The following is a 26,381-nucleotide window of genomic DNA, read 5'->3' as shown; positions in this document are numbered from 1 at the left end:
CGTGCATATGAGTAGAATCCATATTACGTGACTGTTTCTTCAATAATGATGAATTCCCTTCATATTTTCCATGTAAATATTTAATAGCTCCTGAGTTGTTGAGATTTATATCAATAATGTAGCAACCAAGTTTGTGCAATTTACTATTCTGTCTCATACTGACTCACATAAAGCTGATTTATAGTGTGTGTGTGTGTTGGGGTGGGGGGGGGGGGGTGTCCCTGCAGACGATGTGCCAGTTACAGATAGGTCACAGTGCCATGGGAAAGTCGGCGCATGGAGCCTTGTTGTTCATTTCAGCAGCTATTTGTAGATGTGGGGAAGTTTTTGGGGAGATAGGAAACAGAGGTCTGACTGTCATTACGCAGCCCTCCACAGTGTTCTGTCTCTTCCTGCTGTCGCTCGCTCTCCAACATGTGAGGTTCAGCTCCAGTCTCTTCTCTTCCCCTGGTGGGAGGTCAGCTCTTCTATGGTGCTGTTGCGCCCCCTGGTGGATGTAAACGCTAACAGACATGAGTTTGTGGTGAATGCTCCTGAAACATTTCAGGTCTAAGTGAAATATCAGAGATTTCTTTTGCGTTCAGGCGCCATTTGTCAGTTCGATTGAAACAAGGCTGAAGTGTGTTTTCAGGTTCGATAGTTCACTGCAAAAACTGGAAATAAAAAAAATCTTTGCTTTGTGAAATGTCTGAAATTACACTCACAGAAATATTTAACCCTAACTTTAAGATTTATGTAATTTTATTACATGACATATTCCCATTTACTTTTTTTTTAGATAATTTTAATACAAACCTACCAAGTAAACCTTACATGATGTATATTCATTACTGGAATAAATCCTATTTATTTGAAATGCATAATCCTCAGCTTTATGTATTTAGTATTAATAAAATATAATTACTCTAATTCAATAATAATGACTATTTATTTAAAATACATAAAGTATATTGTTTGAATTGCATAATAATTATGTTACCAATACAAGATAAATGGCTTAGGTAACCTAATTATTATGCAATTCAAATGAATAGGATTTATTACAGTAATGAATATGCATCATGTAAGGTTTATTTGGTAGGTTTGTATTAAAATGATCTTAAAAAAAAAGTAAATGGGAATCTGTCATGTAATAAAATTACATAAATCTTAAAAGTTAGGGTTAAATATTTCTGTGAGTGTAACTGATCTGATGAATGAAACAAGATTAGATTTTCGTGGCTCTGGAGAGATGCTGAGATCATCATCATATCAAGTCCTGGATTTTGTCTTTTTTTGTCTACTTTATGTTTGTATCTGTTTCTCTTTGGATCAGTCCTCTTTTCCTTCCTTTCTTTCTTTGTGGTACACGCTTTACTTATTTCTTATCCCCCCCCGCACCTGTGTGTCCAGCGGAGGGCGCTCTTTGACTCGGTCTCCCTGGTCGTCCAGGGTTCGATGGAGGGGGAGTTGAGTTTGATGGACAACCTGTCCGGCTCGATCTGCCACTACTACGCGCTGCCCCCCGAGCCCAGTGATCACGCCACCGACAAGAAGGTCAATGAGCACCGCCAACATCGCCGAAACTTCACCTCCTCCATTTCACCTCCTCCATTTCACCTTCAGTCTTTTATTTTGCCCAACATTTAGGGCTGCACAAGTCATCATCAGGGACACATCCGGCTGTTGGTTCAGTCTGTGAACAGTAAGGCAGCTTGGTGGCATCCAGACAGTTTTTTAATCTTTATTTTGTTGGTGATTATTGAGACCACGACTGCTGGCAGATTTCTGCAATTAGCTTTTCAAATTTAAATGTGACACACAACCATCTTAAATTTCTTTAAGGTGTAGTCTCTTCTGATTTCCCTGTAAAGCTGACAAACCTGAGTTTGTGTTGAACGTTAAATTATTTAGAAGTCTCCTTATTTCTGTGACATATCGCAAAGTTACAATTAATTTTATTGCTTTTAAAGTATTTCTGTTGGAGGAAATCCAAATATTGAGAGTTTGTTCTGTGAGATTTTACCAACAGTATGAAGGAGGAATCACACGTGCAGTCGTGCAAAGGTTTGAAGTTCAAGCTGCATTCATATAAAAACTCTGATGTCAGTTTTACCACAGACTCATTTTGGCAAAGCAACTAAAAATATAACTGTTACATAACAGAGTGGTGTGTGTGCGCGTGTGTGTGTGTGCGTGCGTGTGTGTCCATTACTTTTTCTGCTTCAATTTTAAATACTTTTTGGCACTTTCCATTGCATGTCTCCCATATTTCTCCAATATTGTGAATTCTTTATTTTAATATGAAGAAACAATATTGCAATAGAACCAAATGAAAATCCTTTTTATATATGAAAAATAGAAAGAGACTACACTTTTAATGACAGGAATGTTTTGCAGTATTCAGCGCGGCGGTGGGATGAGGGTTTGGGTTGAGGGTGCTATAGCGGGGTGCACCTGCTACAGGGCTGGATCCAGAGTGAAAATCTGACAGATGCATTTTTGCCCAATGATAAAATAAAAATAGGACGCGTCTTGTTATTCAGTAATCTTCATTCTTTTATTCGTGTTCAACATTCACTGTCACACTTCTTTTAATATATTTATTATACTTCATGGACCATAGTGAACACTTCTTATTTGTATAAATATGATGTCCTAAAAAAAAACACTATAACAAAAATTGACTGTAAACAGGATCAAATTTATTGCCAAAATCTTTCAATTATACCTGAATCTACTCGTATATATGATTTTTTTTTTCAGTTGATAAAATCAATAAAAAGATTACTGCATATATTCTTCAAAATAATATATTGAGATACAGACAGTTCACAGAAGACATTTTCCATTGTTACCAATCAAAACTAGAAACAGTCCAGCAGGTAACAATATTCATCATGTCCATGACTAAATAAAACAAATACATCGCAATTGTACACATATCACAGTTGTGATATGTGTACAATTGTGATGTATTTGTTTTAGTATATTTAGATTTTGTTGTGATTTGGTACTTTATAAGCCGATTAAATTGAAATTGAATTGAAATTGAACAACATTTTATTGAGTCTTAAAGTAAATAAATATGAAATTGGTCACTGGATCCTTAAACTTTGGACATAATAAACTCTACATGGTGGATCCTTGATCTCTGGACATAAATAGGAATAAACAAAATCTGTAGTTTTTGTCAAAAACATTTCCTTTCAGACATTATTGGCATGAATGTCTTTCCATATATCTGAGCTGAGCTCTTACAGCTGTTGTGCTTCACTTCAGGATGTAATTTGTAAAGAAATACAGCACGTTTCATTTTGGGAGGAAAAAAACTTTTTAATCGATTGTAGTTTCTTGTCTGTATTACAATGTTTTAAAAAGGTGTCATTTTATTTAAAGCGGCGATTCATTTTGAAGTTATTAATTCCGGAGGACGATTCTCGTTTCTTGACTCCATTATTCCCGGGGTTCGGTGGCGGAGGAAATCGTGTGGTTCCGGTTCTGCTTTGGACAGACGTCTTCTATCTTCGAGCCTGCCCACATGACACCTTTTGTGATTTGACTTCATTATCTACTATTGTAATTTGTCGTGTTTGTTGTGCTTATTTCACAACAGTAAAAGTGCTATTTGACTTCCTCCATTGTCCGTTCATTTGCGCCCCCTGTTGTGGGTCCGTGTACCTACACTTTCACAACAGGATATCTCGGCCAACGTCATGGACCCCGAGGGGCGTCAACCGGCTGTTGAACGGCCAATGGAAGAACAGGGCGCACAGGCGTCCGCAGGAGGAATGATCGGTGAGTTGCAGCGAATCCTCACCGCCTTCACGGCTCGGTTGGATCTAATGACCGAGCAGAACGTCCTCCTTAACCGCAGGGTGGAGGCTCTCGCCGCGCAGGTGGAAGCGCGCCCTCAGGGCGCTGCTGTGGCTCTCCCTCCTGTCGACCCTGTGCGTAACAGTGACGTTCCACAGGTCGTTCAACGACCCCTCCCACCTTCCCCGGAAGCATACATAAGCCCTCCAGAGCCGTACGGGGGTTGTGTGGAGACGTGCGCGCACTTTCTTATGCAGTGTTCGCTCGTCTTCGCACAACGTCCCGTCATGTACGCGACTAATGCTAGCAAAATAGCTTATGTGATAAATCTGCTTCGTGGTGAGGCACGCGCTTGGGCTACAGCGCTCTGGGAGCAAAATTCACGGCTCCTTCAGACATATGATGGGTTTGTGAGGGAGTTCAGAACAGTGTTCGATCACCCAAATAGAGGAGAGACCGCTTCAGCCGTGCTGCTGTCAATGAGACAGGGGCGCCGGAGCGCAGCTGCTTATGCAGTCGACTTCCGCATCGCGGCTGCGAGGTCCGGCTGGAATAACACTGCCCTCCGCGCCGCCTTCGTAAACGGACTGTCGTTGGTCCTGAAGGAGCACCTGGTGGCTAAGGACGAACCGCGGGATTTAGACGGGCTTATTGATCTCGTTATACGATTAGACAATCGGTTAGAAGAACGCCGTCGGGAACGAGACGAAAGGCGTGGCCGGGCACGCGCCGTCCCTCTCCCTTCCAGTTCTGACCGAGCTCCGCCCTCCCCACGCTCCACGGCCTCTACGCTCCGTGTGGTTACAGCTCCCCCTGCTGATGAAGCTATGGACACGAGCAGGGCCACATTTAGACCACCGGATAGACAGAGGAGGCTGGTCCGCGGAGCGTGCTTTGTTTGTGGCTCGATAGAGCATCAAGTGAGGGACTGCCCCGAGCGGTTAAACACCAACGCCCGCCCCTAGAAACTGGGCTAGGGGTGGGCCAAGACATTCACGTGGGACACACCCATATTGCCACACGACTCCCAGTTACAATCCTTTATGAGGATTTAACCCTTCAGGCCCCAGCACTGGTGGACACGGGCTCTGAAGGGAATTTGCTAGACAGCAAATGGGCCAGGGAGGCAGGGCTCCCTCTGGTGGCACTTACTTCACCTGTGCAAGTACGGGCACTAGATGGCTCCCTACTCCGTTTAATCACACATAAGACACCTCCAGTAACTCTGGTGGTGTCAGGGAACCACCGGGAGGAGATCAAGTTTTTTGTGACTCCTGCCACCTCCCGTGTGATTCTCGGGTTCCCCTGGATGTTAAAACACAATCCCCGGATCGATTGGCTGTCCGGGGTAGTGGTTCAGTGGAGCGAGACCTGCCATCGGGTATGTTTAGGTTCCTCGGTTCCTCCCGGTTCCCAGGCTAGGGAGGAGGTCAGAGTCCCGCCCAATCTCGGGACGGTGCCGGTGGAGTACCATGACCTTGTGGATGTGTTCAGTAAGGATCTGGCGCTCACCCTTCCCCCTCACCGCCTGTACGATTGTGCCATTGATTTGGTTCCGGGCGTTGAGTTCCCGTCCAGCAGGCTGTACAACCTCTCACGACCGGAGCGCGAATCAATGGAGACCTACATCCGGGACTCTTTAGCTGCCGGGTTGATCCGGAATTCCACCTCCCCGATGGGTGCAGGTCTCTTTTTTGTGGGGAAAAAGGATGGCGGACTACGTCCATGCATTGATTACAGAGGGCTGAACGAAATCACGGTTCGTAACCGATACCCATTGCCCTTGTTGGATTCAGTGTTCACGCCCCTGCATGGAGCCCAAATGTTCACTAAGCTAGATCTTAGAAATGCGTATCACCTGGTTCGGATCCGGAAGGGAGACGAGTGGAAGACGGCATTTAACACCCCCTTAGGTCACTTTGAGTACCTGGTCATGCCGTTCGGTCTTACAAACGCCCCCGCGACGTTCCAAGCATTGGTTAATGATGTTTTGCGGGATTTCCTGCACCGATTCGTCTTCGTATATCTGGACGATATACTCATCTTTTCTCCGGATCCTGAGACCCATGTCCGGCATGTACGTCAGATCCTGCAGCGGTTGTTAGAGAACCGGCTGTTTGTGAAGGGCGAGAAGTGCGAGTTCCACCGCACTTCTTTGTCTTTCCTGGGGTTTATCATCTCCCCTAACTCCGTCGCTCCTGATCCGGCCAAGGTCGCGGCGGTGAGAGACTGGCCCCAACCGACCAGCCGTAGGAAACTGCAACAGTTCCTCGGCTTTGCAAATTTCTACAGGAGGTTCATTAAGGGCTACAGTCAGGTAGTTAGCCCCCTGACAGCCGTGACCTCTCCAAAAGTCCCCTTCACCTGGTCGGATCGTTGCGATGCCGCGTTCAAGGAGTTGAAACGGCGCTTCTCGTCTGCACCCGTTCTGGTGCAGCCCGATCCTAGTCGCCAGTTTGTGGTTGAAGTGGACGCCTCGGACTCAGGGATAGGAGCTGTGCTTTCCCAGAGCGGAGAGACCGATAAGGTCCTTCACCCGTGTGCCTATTTTTCCGGCAGGTTGACCCCGGCCGAACGGAACTATGACGTCGGCAATCGAGAACTCCTTGCGGTGAAAGAGGCTCTTGAAGAGTGGAGACATCTGTTGGAGGGAACGTCCGTGCCATTCACCTTTTTCACTGACCATCGGAACCTGGAGTATATCAGGACCGCCAAGCGGCTGAACCCCAGGCAAGCCCGCTGGTCACTATTCTTCGGCCGTTTTGACTTCCGGATCACCTACCGTCCCGGGACCAAAAACCAGAGATCGGATGCCTTGTCCCGGGTACATGAAGATGAAGTCAAAACGGAGTTGTCGGATCCACCGGAACCCATCATCCCGGAGTCCACTATCGTGGCCACCCTCACCTGGGACGTAGAGAGAACCGTCCGGGAGGCCCTGGCACGAAGCCCGGAACTGGGCCGAAGAACAGACTTTACGTCCCACCAGAGGCCAGGGCTGCAGTCCTGGACTTCTGTCACGGCTCCAAGTTCTCCTGTCATCCAGGGGTGCGAAGAACCGTGGCAGTTGTCCGGCAGCGCTTCTGGTGGGCGTCCCTAGAGGCCGACGTCCGGGATTATATCCAGGCCTGCACCACCTGCGCCAGGGACAAGGCTGACTACTGCAGGGCATCGGGATTGCTCCAGCCGCTGCCCGTGCCTCATCCCCACATCGGCCTGGATTTTGTCACGGGCCTCCCGCCGTCCCAGGGCAACACCACCATCCTCACGATAGTGGACCGATTCTCCAAAGCGGCCCACTTCGTGGCCCTCCCGAAGCTCCCGACTGCCCAGGAGACAGCGGACCTCCTGGTCCACCACGTCGTCCGGCTGCATGGGATTCCAACAGACATTGTCTCCGATCGCGGTCCCCAGTTCTCCTCGCAAGTCTGGAGGAGCTTCTGCCGGGAACTGGGGGCCACAGTGAGTCTCTCATCCGGGTATCATCCCCAGACCAACGGGCAAGCAGAACGGGCTAATCAGGAGGTGGAACAGGCCCTGCGTTGCGTGACGGCCGCGCACCCGGCGGCCTGGAGCACCCATTTGGCCTGGATCGAGTATGCCCATAACAGCCAGGTGTCGTCAGCCACCGGCCTCTCCCCTTTTGAGGTGTGTCTGGGGTACCAGCCCCCTTTGTTTCCGGTGGTTGAGGGAGAGGTCGGTGTGCCCTCGGTCCAGGCCCACCTGCGGAAGTGCCGTCGGGTGTGGCGTGCCGCCCGTTCTGCTTTGCTAAGGGCCCGGATGAGGACGAAAGCCCATGCAGACCGTCGGCGGACCCCGGCCCCTGCGTATCGGCCAGGGCAGGAAGTGTGGTTGTCAACAAAGGACATTCCCCTCAAAGTGGACTCACCCAAACTGCAGGATCGGTACATCGGTCCATTCAAGATCCTCAAGGTCATCAGTCCAGCCGCAGTGAGGCTTCAGCTTCCGGCCTCACTGCGGATCCATCCCGTTTTCCATGTGTCCCGGATAAAGCCGCATCACACCTCACCCCTCTGTACTCCGGGTCCGGCACCACCTCCTGCCCGGATCATCGATGGCGAGCCGGCTTGGACTGTGCGCCGGCTCTTGGATGTCCGTAGGATGGGCCGGGGCTTCCAGTATTTGGTGGACTGGGAGGGGTACGAAGAACGCTCCTGGGTAAAGAGGAGCTTCATCCTGGACCCGGCCCTCCTGGCCGATTTCTACCGCCGCCACCCGGACAAGCCTGGTCGGGCGCAAGGAGGCGCCCGTTGAGGGGGGGGGGTCCTGTTGTGTGGGCCGCTGAAGAGGAGGTACTGCTGGCCCACCACCACCAGAGGGCACCCTGCCTGGAGTGCGGGCTCCAGGCACCAGAGGGCACTGCCGCCTCACAGGAGCAGCCGGGGTGACAGCTGTCACTTATCACCTATGACAGCTGTCACCAATCATCTGATCTGCATCGGTATATCAGCAAGACGTCATCTCCACCTCTTTGCCGAGATATCGCTCTACCGAGGAGGTAACGTACTCAGCCAATTGTGTTGTCTTCTTGACAATAATACTTTGTTGCTTGTGTGTTGGATAGCAGATAGTGAGTAGTACAGCTGGAGACTGTATTGGACTTTTTGGATAAGTACTCACACTCCTGCACTTACCAGTATTTTCCTGACGAGAGGTGGAGGTGGTTTTTCCACCATACGTGTTGCTGGGTGCAAACGCACCCACATCTAACTGTTTCTGTTCCTCACCAGCAGTACCAGATCCAACAAGCGGAGGCAGTGGCCACCTGGGAGTTCGGGACTTGGCGGCTCCAGTATTCCCGGGGTTCGGTGGCGGAGGAAATCGTGTGGTTCCGGTTCTGCTTTGGACAGACGTCTTCTATCTTCGAGCCTGCCCACATGACACCTTTTGTGATTTGACTTCATTATCTACTATTGTAATTTGTCGTGTTTGTTGTGCTTATTTCACAACAGTAAAAGTGCTATTTGACTTCCTCCATTGTCCGTTCATTTGCGCCCCCTGTTGTGGGTCCGTGTACCTACACTTTCACAACAGTGAGGATGTCATTACGAGACACAGTCTTCCACCTCTCAGTGGGTTTGATATTTGAGCGCGCATGCCCATTCCTACCGCTGCTTTCTCTGCGCGGCTGGTGTCTCAGATTTGATTTCCACTGTTACACCGCCACAAGACCAAACACGAAGCAGCTCTTCTTCATGCAGAATCCAGGAACACTTAAAGGTTCTAAACCGTTCAAGATGGGAAACCAAACAAAATGTTTCTGGACTGAATGTGCATCACATTTCCTGTAAACTGACTGTCTCATTTGCTTCATCTTTTGGAAACATTTGTCTGCTGTTCTGTATCACATCAAGTTTTAAATGTTGGCGTCTCTGTGTGTCCGGATCCTGTGATAAATATTGTTGTTATTAACCCAACAGAATCACAGTAATTTTTGATAATCTAGTCTATAATTTTCTTTTTCTCCTTGTTGTTCTGCTACATTAACGGAACTCTAGTTTTGCTTATTCTTTTTAAACATGTACTTTCCTCTAGCTGTAGGTCTTATTTGTGTGTAACGTCCTAGTTTTTAAGTGTTGCACGAGTGCGCTTTTTCCCTCTGCTCACAAGGCGTTGTCTCTTCCTGCCTAGATTCCTCTAGCGGAGATGGAAGCTCTGTCTCTGGCCTCTGAGAAATCCTGGTCCCTAACTCTGACAGACGACTCGGCCCCCGATGATTTTAACCCCTTCTTTCTAACCAGTCTGGAATGCAATGTACTGACTCTTTCTCCGTCCCTCTGCCTCCTCACGTCTGCAGTATCTTGTCAAGTTTCCTTCTCAGGGTGCTTCCAAGTCCACTTGTCCCCCACGACACTCTGATGGCCCGGTGCCTTTAAACCAGTGGTTCTCAATCTTTATTACCTTGAGTACCACCTTAGAAGGTATTTGTCTTTCCAAGTACCACCATTACAACAGGAATTAAAAGCGTCACAGTGCGCCATTTATTCACGATCGGCGTTCACCAAAGCATCCTGACGTCTCTTCAGCGTTCTTCTCATGACTAAACTAAACCCTATTAATGATCCACCAAGACAAAAAAATAAAGAAATAAAGAAAATAAGTATGTTAAATTATTCTCTTAACAATAACTTGTCATTCATTACAAGTGGCTGAGGTTAGAGAGGCGGGGCTATGACATCATCGTTTCAGAAAAAGTCTGTAACTTCAGTGGGGTTTCGGAAGGTACCAAAGAGCTGTCTGTCTGTCTGTATGTATCTTATTGCAGGGTCAGCGTTCAGAGCTCAGTGATGATTAATCGACTCTACATGTAACAGACCTACAGGCATGTGGGACATATACGTCAACCTTAAATTGCTTTCCGTCACATTTGTCTGTTGCAGCAGAAAATGATTTGCAGCTTGGTATCCGAAGCGTGTTTTAGCCGAGTCCGACACTGATGAAGCATTGCCTCATTTCACTTCTCATACAGAGCAGAGTTTGACACTTTATGAAGCATTGCTCAATTTTGCCTCTCTCATTCTGTAGAGTTATATTATAAATGGCCTTTCTATAGTATATTCTCTCTGTCTCATACAGAGCAGAGTTTGGCTCTTATGAAGCATTGCTTCATTTCACTTCTCATACAGAGCAGAGTTCGACACTTTATGAAGCATTGATGACAGTATTTTTTTAATTATTATTTGAACGTATAGACCCTCGGTCAAGTGATCTCCTGCATACCACAAAACCAAACCAACAACTGATCTGAGAAACGACACGAGACAGTAGATTAACCCCACATACAGCCCTCCATCACAAGTGCAAACACACCGCAGTTGGGCATGACAGTCACACAACGGGTCAAAGATAAACCTTTCATGTAGATATATAGTGGTCCCTCGTTTGTCACGTGAGTTACGTTCTAAAAATAGCCCGCAATAGGCAAAATCCGCGAAGTAGTCAGCGTTATTTTTTACAATTATTATAGACGTTTTAAGGCTCTAAAACCCCTCACTACACACTTTATACACTTTTTTCAAACAGGCATTAACATTTTCTCACTTTTCTCTCTTGTGTAAACACTCTCAAAGTTCAAACCTTAGTAGAAAAATAAGACCAACCTGTTTTCAGGCCCAAACATTTGTTTGAGAAATAAAAATAGAACGTTTTCCTATAAATAATTATGATGGCTTTTAGAACTAACGAATTTAACTTTAACAATCAGCATATGAGGTTGGACACATAAGAAATGATTAAGTAATAAGATTAAGTAATAAGAAATGATTAGTGACTGACCAGTATTTCACAGTTCCTCTGATCGCGCCTCTTTGTTGTGGCGCCGCTCCGCTGAAGGCCTCGCTACAGGTGTCTTTTTCCGAGTGAAGAACACAGTTATGGGTAATTGTTTGCGCTCTGTTTTCTTCTGGGCGAGAAGATTCTTATAAACAGACACGCAGAACACAATGTGCGTACTCTCCCTTCGCGGTGCCACAACAGGTGTCCCGTCATCTCGACAGAACACCGGCCTGCTTGATGAGGACGCAGAGCACAATGCGCTGTTAAAAAAAAAAAAAAAAGCATACAAAATTGGACTAACAAAATCCACAAAACTGCGAGGCGCTATATTTTCCAGTATTTCTTTTTCTTTCTTTTTTATTTTTAATAACTCTCACATCCGAGGGGACAAGGTTGATGACGTATGGGGGCGTCGCCCCCAAACGCCCCCCTCGTGGCGCCGGGTCCGCCCAGACTAGTGCAGAAGGTCACTCAGACTAGGGGAGTGCTGAGACCCTGACACTGGGGTCTTCCCGCATATAGTCAAACCAATTCAGCATCTTTGTGCTGATGTGACCGAACCAAAACCCGGTTATCATTTCAATATGTCTGTGCACAACCCGGCCCAACTCATCAGGTCCCGTCAGCCCGGTTTAGGTGTCTGCGTTCTATTCTGCATAATAACTATGGAATAATTCATCACCGTTTCAGAAATACTGATGAACCAAATCTGCAATAAACTTGCTTTTCTAATCCATGTTTTATGTCTGTCTGCATTTTCTCAGTAGGAAAGGGAATCAAACCAAACCGAGGTTTACGCCACACTTCTCATTTTTTACAGACAATCATACGATTTCTCTTCTGCCGTTTCAGCTTATATTGGACGTTTGGCTCATTTACTGATGCTATGACATTGAAAGTCCATTATGAGTTCCAGGAATAACCTCATCCTGGGTTGTTCAGTGCAGGAAACCAGAGAAATCCAGTCACTGTTAACTGTTTTGGGTTGGGACCACTTAAAAAAAAAAAAGAGGAACTAGAGTAGAAGTGTAGGGGGAAGTGGAGTTGAAAGACCCTGGTGAATTTAACCATATACCCACCAATGTTCTCATTTCACCTTCTAGCCTGGTCTTATGTTGCGTTCCAGTCAGTCCAGTAGAGTAGTGCACCTCCTCACCTGCAAGTTTACAGTTCTCTTCTCTTCTCTTCTCTTCTCTTCTCATATCTTTCTCCCTCTCTTTTCCTCTAAAACCTGTCACTCTGTGTCCTTGTTGTTTTCTGTCTCTTTCCTGGTGTGCTTTATATGTGAGTCCGCGTCCTTCCACACAGTCTGTTCCTGTTAGTCTTCTTACTCTGTGATGATGCTGTCTGCTCGTGTGACCGCTGACTGTTGTTTGCTACAGGGGTGTAAAATGTATAGATTGGACAGTTCTGACGTGAATGTGAACAGTAGCTGTTGTGGGTCAGACTGCAGGACACTGCCCCAGCTGACACACGATCACAGAATAAGTTTTTGTGTAGTTACCATATGACAAAATACATTCAAGCCCACATGTTCCAGAGTATCACATGTTTTCAAATGACAGTGCTTGGAAAGAGCATGTAAACCATTTCACCTCTAGCAAAGTGATCTGTGCCAGTCAACTCCAACAAACAAAACTGTACAGTATGTCCGAGTGTATGCTGATGACTACTGACTGTTTGTTTATGAATGTGTCAGAGTTTAGGTGTGTGTGGGTTAAGAGTTTGGTTGAGTTCTTTTGACTCCAAAGAGACATCGACTCCTCTATTTTTCTATTCCCAGCCAGAGCAGATCGATCCTGGGGAGGAGCCACTGGAGGACAACCTGCTCAGCGTCAGGAAGTCCACAGTGGGACGCACACACTCCCTGCCCAACGACAGCTACATGTTCCTCCCCCAGCAGCCCTTTGGACACCCAGCTCCAGCTCCAGCACACCTTCTAGCACAGATGCAGGGGCTCCAGCACAGACTGGGTACCCAAAGCGCCCAATTAGATAGATTTTCCTTTCAATTAAAATAAAACTCACTTTAAATTTAAATCCTCACTTGGATTTAGACACAAAAAGAAAGCCTAGGATTTATTCATGTATATAAATTAAAAGTATGTTGACATAAACGTGTGGTAGTATTGTGACCTGATGTGTCCTTATCCGTGTGCAGGCTCTAGGGGCTCGGTGCGTTCACAGCCAGAGGGGTTTTCTCAGCAGCTCACCGTCCCCACAGACCTCTTCAGGCCCATCAGCCCCAACAGTCACTCAGATTCTGAGAGCATACTTCGGCTACCACCTCCCAGACGCACACATCCATTCAGCCGCACACTTCGCAGACAGGTCAGTCACACACACACACACACACACACACACACACACACACACACACACACACACACACACACACACACACACACACACACACACACACAGAATGTCACTTTATTCAGAGACCTCCTCTCAAGCCTTTGCACAGCGATTGTATATTATCTTTTAATGCCCATCAAACAGTACAAAAGTTTACAGTTCTTTTTGGTACAAATACAGTTTCATTTCATTTCATTTTATATAGCACCAAATCTGTGCAACTTAGACAAATAATCATAGTTTGTGATTTAGACTGAATTTTATTGTCACTTGTGTCTTGTTTGCATGGTTGTAGCTATCAGCAGACCCTTTAATACCTTATGGGCCTCATCAAGTACTTGGGACACTGAAGGTGGCTATTTTTGCTCCAGGACTGTTTCCAGGGGGACTTTAATCCACATTGTAGGTTAGGTATTGTCTAATGGTAGAAATGAGGCATACCTAGAAGAAGAAAAATTTGCAGTTCCATGACTGAATTAGAAAAGACACGCACATCCAAGATGTATAAAATAAAATAAAAAAAAAACATGCTGGATCAAAAAGAGACACATATCAAAACAAAAAATCTGCACAACCTGAATGCTCCCGTGCAAAAAGCTTTATTAATCAATCAATCAATCAATTTTATTTATATAGCGCCAAATCACAACAAACAGTTGCCCCAAGGCGCTTTATATTGTATCATTAAGATACAGAAAGTAGTAGTGATGTTTTGGGCGCTGCCCCTCTTCAGACATTAGACCGCCGTGAGACAGGTTAGTTGTACCCTACTGATGATGTGTTGTTTCCAATAGTAATCCTGCTCAGTACAAGAACCCCCAGGGCCCGGTGAGCAGAGCCATTCGTGACTGGACTGGGACGTGGCCGGATATGTGGCGGCCCCTCTCCTTCCTCGCACTTAATGTTTGTGGAGAACCTGGTGCTAATCACTTGCAGACGACCTGACACCCCCCCCCCCCCAGAGGAAATAAATGCATAACTAGATAACGATTTGTTTCACAGTGTAATCTTCATGTGCCTTAACTAAAGCACTCCCTCTGCTGAATCACCTCTAAATTATTTACACATTATTCACTTTGTGTGTTTTTAGGAATCTGCTAGCTTAGCGCAGCTACTAGCTCTTAGCTGATTTAGCATGGTGGCTTCTCCTGTCTCTCCCGCACTTTTCTGCTCTGGGTGTGAAATGTTTAGTTATTCCTTGGCCTCCTTTAGTAGTAATGGTACTTGTAATAAGTGTAGCTTATTCGTAGCTTTGGAGGCCAGGCTGGGCGAATTGGAGACTCGGCTCCGCACCGTGGAAAATTCTACAGCTAGCCAGGCCCCTGTAGTCGGTGCGGACCAAGGTAGCTTAGCCGCCGTTAGTTCCCTTCCAGCAGATCCCGAGCAGCCGGGAAAGCAGGCCGACTGGGTGACTGTGAGGAGGAAGCGTAGCCCTAAACAGAAGCCCCGTGTACACCGCCAACCCGTTCACATTTCTAACCGTTTTTCCCCACTCAGCGACACACCCGCCGAGGATCAAACTCTGGTTATTGGCAACTCTGTTTTGAGAAATGTGAAGTTAGCGACACCAGCAACCATAGTCAGTTGTCTTCCAGGGGCCAGAGCAGGCGACATTGAAGGAAATTTGAAACTGCTGGCTAAGGCTAAGCAGAAATTTGGTAAGATTGTAATTCACGTCGGCAGTAATGACACCCGGTTACGCCAATCGGAGGTCACTAAAATTAACATTGAATCAGTGTGTAACTTCGCAAAAACAATGTCGGACTCTGTAGTTTTCTCTGGGCCCCTCCCCAATCGGACCGGGAGTGACATGTTTAGCCGCATGTTCTCCTTGAATTGCTGGCTGTCTGAGTGGTGTCCAAAAAATGAGGTGGGCTTCATAGATAATTGGCAAAGCTTCTGGGGAAAACCTGGTCTTGTTAGGAGAGACGGCATCCATCCCACTTTGGATGGAGCAGCTCTCATCTCTAAAAATCTGGCCAATTTTCTTAAATCCTCCAAACCATGACTATCCAGGGTTGGGACCAGGAAGCAGAGTTGTAGTCTTACACACCTCTCTGCAGCTTCTCTCCCCCTGCCATCCCCTCATTACCCCATCCCCGTAGAGACGGTGCCTGCTCCCAGACCACCAATAACCAGTAAAAATCTATTTAAGCATAAAAATTCAAAAAGAAAAAATATAGCACCTTCAGCTGCACCACAGACTAAAACAGTTAAATGTGGTCTATTAAACATTAGATCTCTCTCTTCTAAGTCCCTGTTAGTAAATTATATAATAATTGATCAACATATTGATTTATTCTGCCTTACAGAAACCTGGTTACAGCAGAATGAATATGTTAGTTTAAATGAGTCAACACCCCCGAGTCACACTAACTGCCAGAACGCTCGTAGCACGGGCCGAGGCGGAGGATTAGCAGCAATCTTCCACTCCAGCTTATTAATTAATCAAAAACCCAGACAGAGCTTTAATTCATTTGAAAGCTTGACTCTTAGTCTTGTCCATCCAAATTGGAAGTCCCAAAAAACAGTTTTGTTATTATCTATCGTCCTCCTGGTCGTTACTGTGAGTTTCTCTGTGAATTTTCAGACCTTTTGTCTGACTTAGTGCTTAGCTCAGATAAGATAATTATAGTGGGCGATTTTAACATCCACACAGATGCTGAGAATGACAGCCTCAACACTGCATTTAATCTATTATTAGACTCAATTGGCTTTGCTCAAAATGTAAATGAGTCCACCCACCACTTTAATCATATCTTAGATCTTGTTCTGACTTATGGTATGGAAATTGAAGACTTAACAGTCTTTCCTGAAAACTCCCTTCTGTCTGATCATTTCTTAATAACATTTACATTTACTTCAATGGACTACCCAGCAGTGGGGAATAAGTTTCATTACAGTAGAAGTCTTTCGGAAAGCGCTGTAACTAGGTTTAAGGATATGATTCCTTCTTTATGTTCTCTAATGCCATATACCAACACAGGGCAGAGTAGCTACCTAAACTCTGTAAGTGAGATAGAGTATCTCCTCAATAGTTTTACATCCTCATTGAAGACAACTTTGGATGCTGTAGCTCCTCTGAAAAAGAGAGCTTTAAATCAGAAGTGCCTGACTCCGTGGTATAACTCACAAACTCGCAGCTTAAAGCAGATAACCCGTAAGTTGGAGAGGAAATGGCATCTCACTAATTTAGAAGATCTTCACTTAGCCTGGAAAAAGAGTCTGTTGCTCTATAAAAAAAGTCCTCCGTAAAGCTAGGACATCTTACTACTCATCACTAATTGAAGAAAATAAGAACAACCCCAGGTTTCTTTTCAGCACTGTAGCCAGGCTGACAAAGAGTCAGAGCTCTATTGAGCCGAGTATCCTTTAACTTTAACTAGTAATGACTTCATGACTTTCTTTGCTAATAAAATTTTAACTATTAGAGAAAAAAATTACTCATAACCATCCCAAAGACGTATCGTTATCTTTGGCTGCTTTCAGTGATGCCGGTATTTGGTTAGACTCTTTCTCTCCGATTGTTCTGTCTGAGTTATTTTCATTAGTTACTTCATCCAAACCATCAACATGTCTATTAGACCCCATTCCTACCAGGCTGCTCAAGGAAGCCCTACCATTAATTAATGCTTCGATCTTAAATATGATCAATCTATCTTTATTAGTTGGCTATGTACCACAGGCTTTTAAGGTGGAAGTAATTAAACCATTACTTAAAAAGCCATCACTTGACCCAGCTATCTTAGCTAATTATAGGCCAATCTCCAACCTTCCTTTTCTCTCAAAAATTCTTGAAAGGGTAGTTGTAAAACAGCTAACTGATCATCTGCAGAGGAATGGTCTATTTGAAGAGTTTCAGTCAGGTTTTAGAATTCATCATAGTACAGAAACAGCATTAGTGAAGGTTACAAATGATCTTCTTATGGCCTCAGACAGTGGACTCATCTCTGTGCTTGTTCTGTTAGACCTCAGTGCTGCTTTTGATACTGTTGACCATAAAATTTTATTACAGAGATTAGAGCATGCCATAGGTATTAAAGGCACTGCGCTGCGGTGGTTTGAATCATATTTATCTAATAGATTACAATTTGTTCATGTAAATGGGGAATCTTCTTCACAGACTAAGGTTAATTATAGAGTTCCACAAGGTTCTGTGCTAGGACCAGTTTTATTCACTTTATACATGTTTCCCTTAGGCATATTATTAGACAGCATTGCTTAAATTTTCATTGTTACGCAGATGATACCCAGCTTTATCTATCCATGAAGCCAGAGGACACACACCAATTAGCTAAACTGCAGGATTGTCTTACAGACATAAAGACATGGATGACCTCTAATTTCCTGCTTTTAAACTCAGATAAAACTGAAGTTATTGTACTTGGCCCCACAAATCTTAGAAACATGGTGTCTAACCAGATCCTTACTCTGGGTGGCATTACCCTGACCTCTAGTAATACTGTGAGAAATCTTGGAGTCATTTTTGATCAGGATATGTCATTCAAAGCGCATATTAAACAAATATGTAGGACTGCTTTTTTGCATTTACGCAATATCTCTAAAATTAGAAAGGTCTTGTCTCAGAGTGATGCTGAAAAACTAATTCATGCATTTATTTCCTCTAGGCTGGACTATTGTAATTCATTATTATCAGGTTGTCCTAAAAGTTCCCTAAAAAGCCTTCAGTTAATTCAAAATGCTGCAGCTAGAGTACTGACAGGGACTAGAAGGAGAGAGCATATCTCACCCATATTGGCCTCTCTTCATTGGCTTCCTGTTAATTCTAGAATAGATTTTAAAATTCTTCTTCTTACTTATAAGGTTTTGAATAATCAGGTCCCATCTTATCTTAGGGACCTCGTAGTACCATATCACCCCAATAGAGCGCTTCGCTCTCAGACTGCAGGCTTACTTGTAGTTCCTAGGGTTTGTAAGAGTAGAATGGGAGGCAGAGCCTTCAGCTTTCAGGCTCCTCTCCTGTGGAACCAGCTCCCAATTCAGATCAGGGAGACAGACACCCTCTCTACTTTTAAGATTAGGCTTAAACTTTCCTTTTTGCTAAAGCTTATAGTTAGGGCTGGATCAGGTGACCCTGAACCATCCCTTAGTTATGCTGCTATAGACTTAGACTGCTGGGGGGTTCCCATTATGCACTGTTTCTTTCTCTTTTTGCTCTGTATGCACCACTCTGCATTTAATCATTAGTGATCGATCTCTGCTCCCCTCCACAGCATGTCTTTTTCCTGGTTCTCTCCCTCAGCCCCAACCAGTCCCAGCAGAAGACTGCCCCTCCCTGAGCCTGGTTCTGCTGGAGGTTTCTTCCTGTTAAAAGGGAGTTTTTCCTTCCCACTGTCGCCAAGTGCTTGCTCACAGGGGGTCGTTTTGACCGTTGGGGTTTTTACGTAATTATTGTATGGCTTTGCCTTACAATATAAAGCGCCTTTGGGCAACTGTTTGTTGTGATTTGGCGCTATATAAATAAAATTGATTTGATTTGATTTGCATGGATTTCTTCCCACATCCAAAGACATGCAGGTTAGGTGGACTGGAATTTTTAAATTGTCCATAGGTGTGCGAGTGGGTGTGAATGTGTTTGTTTGTCTGTTTGTTTGTCTGTATATAAATGTTTGTGTTTGTTTGTCTGTATATAAATAAAATTGATTTGATTTGATATTCTGTTTCCATCAATATTGCATCCTTTTGTGCCCACCATATCACAAAACAATAAAAAAATGTCATATCTGGTGTGTCTCAACACGGTGTCACAGAGATTCCCAAGTTTGTAAAGTATTTGAAAAAGTATTTGTAAAAGTATTTGGAAATACTTGGGATCGGTCATGTATTTGAAATACAAATACTTTGAATTGAAAATCAGAAAATACAAATACAAATACTCCAAAAAATATATTTAAGTATTTTCAAATACAAATACTTTTGTATTTGGCCCCATGTCTGCTGTTCTATCTGAAGAGGGGCAGCGCCCAAAACATCACTACTGCTTTCTGTATCTTAAAGCTTTTTGCACGGGAGCGTTCAGGTTGTGCAGATTTTTTGTTTTGATAGCAGTTCCATGACTGACCATGTGAGGCTGGCTCAAAAAGTGAGCAGGCTGTCATAGGAGCTCATGTTAAAATGTCCAACTTTAGAGGATGCCAGGGTTGGTGGCCAAGTGGTAAAGCATCAGGAAGGGCATTCAAATCAAAGTGCAGATCTAAGGTGGATCTGCTGTGGCCGCCCCGAGTGAAACAAGAGAGAAGTTAAAGGGTGTACTTACAGCTTGGAGCAAAAATTGGTTTTGCCTCCATAAGAACTGTGCGGGGGTGAATTTTCTTCATAGAACACATTAGTTTAAGATGTTTTTAGCCATCGGTTTATGCCTAACTAGGGGGAAGGCTGTTTTGGGAACCACTAGATCATCTGTCTGTGAGCCACTATGTCCAACAAGTGAAGTTGTCCTGTAATTAGATTTTAGATGGTTACACCGTTAGCACTTTTAGCAGCTATCGGTAACTTCATGAGGTACAGTTAAGTACAGTTAACCCACAGTTACTAAGGAGCAACCAAGGCAACATGTTGAGATCCACTGCTCAGTCAGCTTAGCCCGTTAGCTGGTTTGGACCCAAAAATGGTGGTGGGTTTGGGTTTCATTAGTCCCGCCCAGTTGATACACTGTGTCGCTCATGCTCCACCTCTTTATCCATTTATGGAGTTGGTTTTGATGAACATGGAAGCACCCAGACCAGTAACTTTGGGGCTTCATAGAAAACCTGAGGGTTTGTCCAGTAAATGGAGTCCAGCCTGAGATACTGACACCAGAGTTTCACCTGACAGACACATGGCTACTTTAAAGAGATGGAGATGGACCGGTTGTCTGTCTGGGTGGTTTCTATCCAGGACCCAAAATGGTTCTGCAGTGTGGCAGATGGACCTGACCTGACCTGACCTGTACCAGTCATGTCTGATCGTTCCATCTCTGGTTTCTGTTTTGAGATAAGGAAAACTAAATTAGTGAGCGACACGTTATAATGACATCAATGGGAATGAAGTTGTAATAAAATGAGTTTCTCTTTAATTACGAGTGCATCCATGTTGCGTGTTCTAAACACTTTCACTCTTCTGTTTTTTGCCCCTTTGGCGCTCAGTGTTCGTCCACAGTCGTAAAGTGTTTCGTTTACAACTCAACAACAGGCAGCTTGGAAGAAAATTACTGATTTTTCATGTCATGTATCTCCTATAACTTCAGTTTGACGATAAAGCTACAAATTTCTAAAAAAAAAAAATAAGCAGTCCGACATGGTGTCAAATGCAGATTGTGTTTTACATCTTCTGGATTGTATTGTTAGCTGGTGGAAGCAGCTTCTGCAGCACTACGGCTGGTGGATGGTGTGTCATTGTTGTGTTGTCCACCAGGGGTCACTGTGGTCACACAATTCAAACATAAACGGCTGTGGCTGTGCATGGTTTAAGTTCCCTCTGTTCCATATGTAGAATTGCCACCAGAACTGGCCCCGTCCAGCATGATGACTTTGACTTTCTTCAGTATAAACTCTGTGAGGGACTTGTTGGGCTTGTATCCTAAAACTTCAGCCTGCGGGGTTTGTGCCGATGGTTGGAGCCACGCCGTCTGGCTCACAGTTGGTCCTAATAAATAAATATGAATGCTGCTTTCGTATCCAGCAAGAAAACGGTTTCAGGTTGGTAACTGACCTCAAATAAGTGATCCATCTGACTGATTTTCAGAATTAACACACACACACACACACGTTTTGATGACAACTGCATGTTTAAAGTCCATCATGTGAAACTTTTGAAACTTTGAAATCTATAAGGTTATGATGCTCTGTGACGCAGGAAGCAGTGTCAGACAACACGATGGTATTCTCCGTGACTACTGTGTGCTGCTTGAGAATTAAAATCACGTTATAGAGGGGCTTTCATTTTTTCAGATTTAGAGCCAAAATCTTTCTACATACAGTGTTCTTGAAACATGTGTGACATATATTCTGAAATCTAAGCGTGAACATTTTGATATGCAACATGTGCACATTTTTTAATTTTTTAAGTACCTTAAAACGGGAATTCTTGAAAGTATGGTAAAATCTAGAAAATGTTCTTAGGCCTCAGAGGGCTAAGGCGCTTTTAACTGGAGTTGCAACATTAGTTTTTTGTTATGCATGATGCCATAAGAAGCTACTATGTAGCGTCACCAAGTTTCTCAAAGGAGCCACCAAGGAGCCATCTTTTCGCGTGTCTAACAGGGAAGCAATGACTGACCTGTTGATGCTGAATTCTGACCACAAAGTGGATGAGTTCACCTTTAAAATTCATTCAGAAGTGGAACCGTGGTGGTAAAAGTTGAACTTCAGTGTCAACACAGCTTCAAGCCATATTTTTAACATCTGCTCAAATCATTTATCTTCAACACTTGACGAAGTTACGTTTTGATTTGTGGACTTTCTGCAGCATGAACTAGAACCATGAACTCTGAACCAAACTCCTCACCACCTCACACGAACTAGTCCTTTTTTCACCCCGATTCCTTCCCGTATCTCCTCACCACCTTCTCATCCGCCCTCTTCCCTCCACCCCTTGTGTTCCAGGTTGCCGTGTCTACTGACTCCCAGGAGGCCCTGTGTCTATATGGAGGGCAAGAAAAAGAGGGACACCTGAACGTGGCCTCTCTGGGTCTCACTCCATCACCCTCCTCCTCACCCTCACCCTGCTCCCATCTGCAGCACCACCCTGCCGTTTGCTTCGTTCCGGCCACACCAGGCGCCTCACCCAAACCTGCACGCCCCAGCACGGTGCACACTCAGCACTGCCTTGCCTCCTACCCCTCCTCCACATCTCCTCTGCGCTTACTAGCAAGGCCACACCCACAAGAAGAGGCCTCAGTAGATCAGGAGGTGTCTCTGATTACAGGAGCAGGGTTGGCCGGCAGCGATGACATAATCAGGGCTGCAGGTTTGAGCTCAGAAACAGCGGACGACAGCAGCGACGGCGGCAACGACGGGTACAGCAGCTACGCGAGCTGCCACGATGGCCGGAGTCCGTGCCTGAGGCAGCTGAAGAGATTCCATAGCGCTGACACGCAGGGCGGCAGCACCTTCCTTTCTCGCCCGCGTCCTTACTCCTGGTTGGACGACCTGCGGCGCCACTCCGTGGAGGTCTGCCCCTCCGTGGACTCCAGTCCCCAGCGCAGCACCACCTCCACATCCTCCGGCTTTGTGTCGCGGACAGACAGCTTGCAGATACGTAGCCAGACCCCCACTCAGACCTTGTTACCTTCTCCCCGACGTAAGAAAAAGATGAGCCCACCCTGCATCTCCGTGGACCCGCCTGATGGACTTGAGCCCCAGTCCAGCCTTTACCCAGGCCTGGCGGGGCTCAGTGGCATGGCGCTCGGGGGGTTAGGGATGCCCCCTCCTCTCCCTGGCACGGACACCTGCCTGAGGAGGAGAGCGCCCTCTAATGACTCTAAGGATTCGTTCGACTTGGGAGTCGGAGAGGGTTCAGGGCAGGACGGCGGCTCGCCCAACCCCAAACTGTTGACTCTTCCCAGTTTCTCCTTTGAGAAGTCGAGCTCAGAGCACTGAACAAACGCAAAGATGGAGCGACAAAACATAGGCCACGCCCACCCGCACACCTACGATGCACTCTGTGTGTGATGGCGATAGTTCTAGTAATAATGCTGTAAAGAGTAATAATGGTAAAACTACAACAAACAGTCAAAACATCCTTGTTTGCTGAGGAGTGCAGTACTGTAGTAGTGTGACCGTCCCTCATGTTTGTACTGTTACTGCCACACAACAACTAGAACACCTCGCCAACACGAACGCGGCTGTTTCTCGTCTGCTTGCTACCGGCTGCAGACGACCCCCAAAACCTCCGCAGTGACACCAGTGCCCCCCTGTGGTTGCTATTTAAACTTGTTTTTGCACAGGGTCGACTTTGCCCGTCAGTGGAGGAACAAAGCAATATGAACGTTTTAGAGACACTATTTTCTTAAATTATTGGGCCACAGTGTTTGTACAGGATGTTGTTTTTGTTATGTTTTTTTCATTCTATTGTTATTTTCATGTTTCCTTTTGTATTTGTATTTCCTTTTGTCATTTTTCTTTTTTCACTGTAAGATGTTTCTAACGTTCTTGATTTATTGAGGAAAGTGAACGTTGTTAAAAGTGCTGAAAAACATGTATTTGTAGGAATAATATATATATATATATATATATATATATATATATATATATATATATATATATATATATATATATATATACATATATATATAAATACAAGTCATTAAAATGAGCTTGGATTTTTAAGCACACACATTAAGTGGTTTGATTTTTTTTAATTTTTGTTAATCTCTGCCGTTGAAGGTGATTCTGCCGTGTTGCCTCTGACTCATCACAGAAGGCGTGAAGGCAAATGGGAAGAAAAACGAGCAAAAGCTCCGTTTTAAAAATCGATTTTGCAGTTTTCCATCAGTTGTTGAAACAAAATGACAAACTTGTTTTTGCACTTGTGCAAAACCTCGAGGTCATACAGTCGTACGTGTAATTGGGTTTTATCATTAAGAGCTGAAAATGGACCGTGCAGCAGAGTTCAGCACCGTCTTCATGCACTAATTCAGCACCAATGCTGCAGTTAAGAATAATGTCAAAGCAGATTTCCTTTTTTTTTTGTTATTAATTTCAAAGATTACATTGTTATATATGTAATCTCAAACAACAGCCTGATGCGCCGCCTGCAGTAGCAAACAAACGTCAGTCGCTTTCTGTCTGTTGTCGTTGGACCAGACTCTTCGTCGACAACGTCCCAGTCCAACCCGTGATGGACTGTCGTCCTGTCCTCATTCACTTCACGATACTGAATCAGAGATAAATACGAGCACAGATGGGCCTCGGGGTCACTACCAGACTTACGTGGTTTCCTGCAGGAAACCTACTCGCTCTGAACGTCTGTTTACAGCCACATAAACATCATCAATGAAATTAAGTTTTCATCTGCATCTGTTTGTTGGTTTGTTTTGCAGTATTAGTATTTAAAAAATGTCACATGCCATTCAACGATTGCAACACCTACAACCTATATTTGACACAATTCGTGCAAATTAAATCTTTTTGGTTCAGTGATATAAGAAAGTTGTCCATAAGTTCAGGGACACACCTGTAAGGTGATTTTTTTTTTTTGGGGGGGGGGTCTGTCAGCCGTCTCATTTTCACCAAATGTTAACTTATCAAATGAATAAACAATTGTGATCTTGCCACACATGTGAACAGATTTTGTTGCCATCTAGTGGGCGATGTGAACATTTCAGGGCTTCTGGTACATTTACTACCTGAAACCCAAAATTCAGTAAAAAAAAAAAAAGTTATTTAAAAATGTCAGAAATAGATGTTTTTTGGGGCGGGGGGGGCACACAGAGCTTTCACCTCCCAGCATCAATGGATAGAAGTTTGTTTCTTAGAGCTTTACAGTTCTTAAATTTTACGATACAAAACACTGTTGGAAGGATGGAATTTCTCTCCTGACAAACACAACTTACATTTGTGAATAAATGGTTTTGTGGCTTTGACATTTGACCAGTTCTGTCCATGTTAAGCTAAACAGTTATGACCTTAAGTTTGACCTTTCAAGGTCAAAGGTCCTGTTACCTGCCATGTTTTTGGGGAAACAGAGTAAAAATAAATAATAATAATAAAAACCCTTTGGAATAATCCTGCTAACAATCAATCCAACGTGGCTAAAAACATAAGATTGAATGCGGCGAGAACAACGTGATGGTCTCACTGCAGTCTAAATGTCATCAGCTGGTGTCTTCATGATCTGGTTTTCATCTCACTGGTTTCTCTTTTGCATTTTCAGCAGGTGTTTTCTGGCCGTGTGACGTGTATTTTTGCTCTTCATGTCTGAACGGTGAATGCTGAAGGTCCAGATGATTCCAGCTTCCCTCTGCACATCATGTCATTTCCATTCCTGCTTTTGCTGCTTGACATCTGCAAAACATCAAACTAAGGTTGATACGGCCTGCTTACATGACCTACATCGACGGGGACGAACGGTGATGCAATATGTGCAAAACGACAAGAGTGACGTCCCAGACCCATGTGCTTTAACACGACATGAGTCAGTAAGGTTTTGGGACCTTCCACCTGAATCTGCAAAGAAACACAAACAAAATCTCCCAGAGTCCTTCACTGAGGCTGCACGTTTACATAAACCTTGGCTAAAAACCTTAAGAGGTTGACAGTTGTCAAAGGTCAAGACTAAGATCCAGGCTTTCAATGACTTTGTGGGCTCAGCAGATGTCTGTTTGTGGATACATTCACGTTTCTGTCTGTGGATCATCAGCCTTTGAGATCAAGAGAGGCCTCAGAAAAGCTAACAAGTGCTTAAGTTCGCTGGATCGAGGTGTTTGCTGATTGCAGGAGAATGAAGGTCCAAGTCGAGTCTCTAAGGTCCTGGTGCTTCCAGATGGACACCAGTGACCTCATGATGTCTTTGGTACTCGCTCTCTTTGAAGTCCTTGAGTACTGCTGGAATGACTTTATGTCTAAATTAATGGTTGCTCTGGTCTTTTTCTGTGGGCCTGATCCAGTATCCACACGTCTCAGTGTTGAAGATCCAGCAGGTGGAGAAGGTTGGACACGCCCACTTTTCACCTGGCTGCAGCAGATCAATGGTTACTTTCAGGGCCTGGAGGGGGTGGTTCTGTTGTGTGGTGAATGCAGTGATGTGTGTATGCGTGTGTGTGTATGTGTGTACGCGCCCCTTTATGATGTCACTTCACAGCACACATCATAAACTTTGATTGACTTCCCTGCACAGATATGTGGCTGTGAAGATCACGGACCCAACGACATGCTGAGCTGAGGTTCTCTTCCTCCAGCGTCCGGTCAGTGAGTTGTGATATTCTGTTCCATT

The 26,381-nt window shown here is 44.9% G+C and overlaps 1 protein-coding gene across 1 annotated transcript in view; it reads left to right on the top strand.

Moving 5' to 3' along the window:
- cacna1g (calcium channel, voltage-dependent, T type, alpha 1G subunit) overlaps nucleotides 1-23,053 on the top strand; it is a 518,682-nt gene extending 495,629 nt beyond the window's left edge. The window contains 5 exon segments of the mRNA XM_034194509.1: nucleotides 1,393-1,536; nucleotides 9,448-9,570; nucleotides 12,875-13,085; nucleotides 13,252-13,421; nucleotides 22,052-23,053. Of these exon segments, the coding sequence (XP_034050400.1) occupies nucleotides 1,393-1,536; nucleotides 9,448-9,570; nucleotides 12,875-13,085; nucleotides 13,252-13,421; nucleotides 22,052-23,047 (1,644 nt within the window). The 3' untranslated portion in view covers nucleotides 23,048-23,053.
- Nucleotides 23,054-26,381: the final 3,328 nt, after the last annotated feature.

This window comes from Thalassophryne amazonica, chromosome 18 (genome assembly GCF_902500255.1).
Source record: "Thalassophryne amazonica chromosome 18, fThaAma1.1, whole genome shotgun sequence".
Taxonomy (NCBI): domain Eukaryota; kingdom Metazoa; phylum Chordata; class Actinopteri; order Batrachoidiformes; family Batrachoididae; genus Thalassophryne; species Thalassophryne amazonica.
The sequence above is the reverse complement of the archived record's forward strand: the minus strand, read 5'-3'. Positions and strand labels throughout refer to the sequence as shown.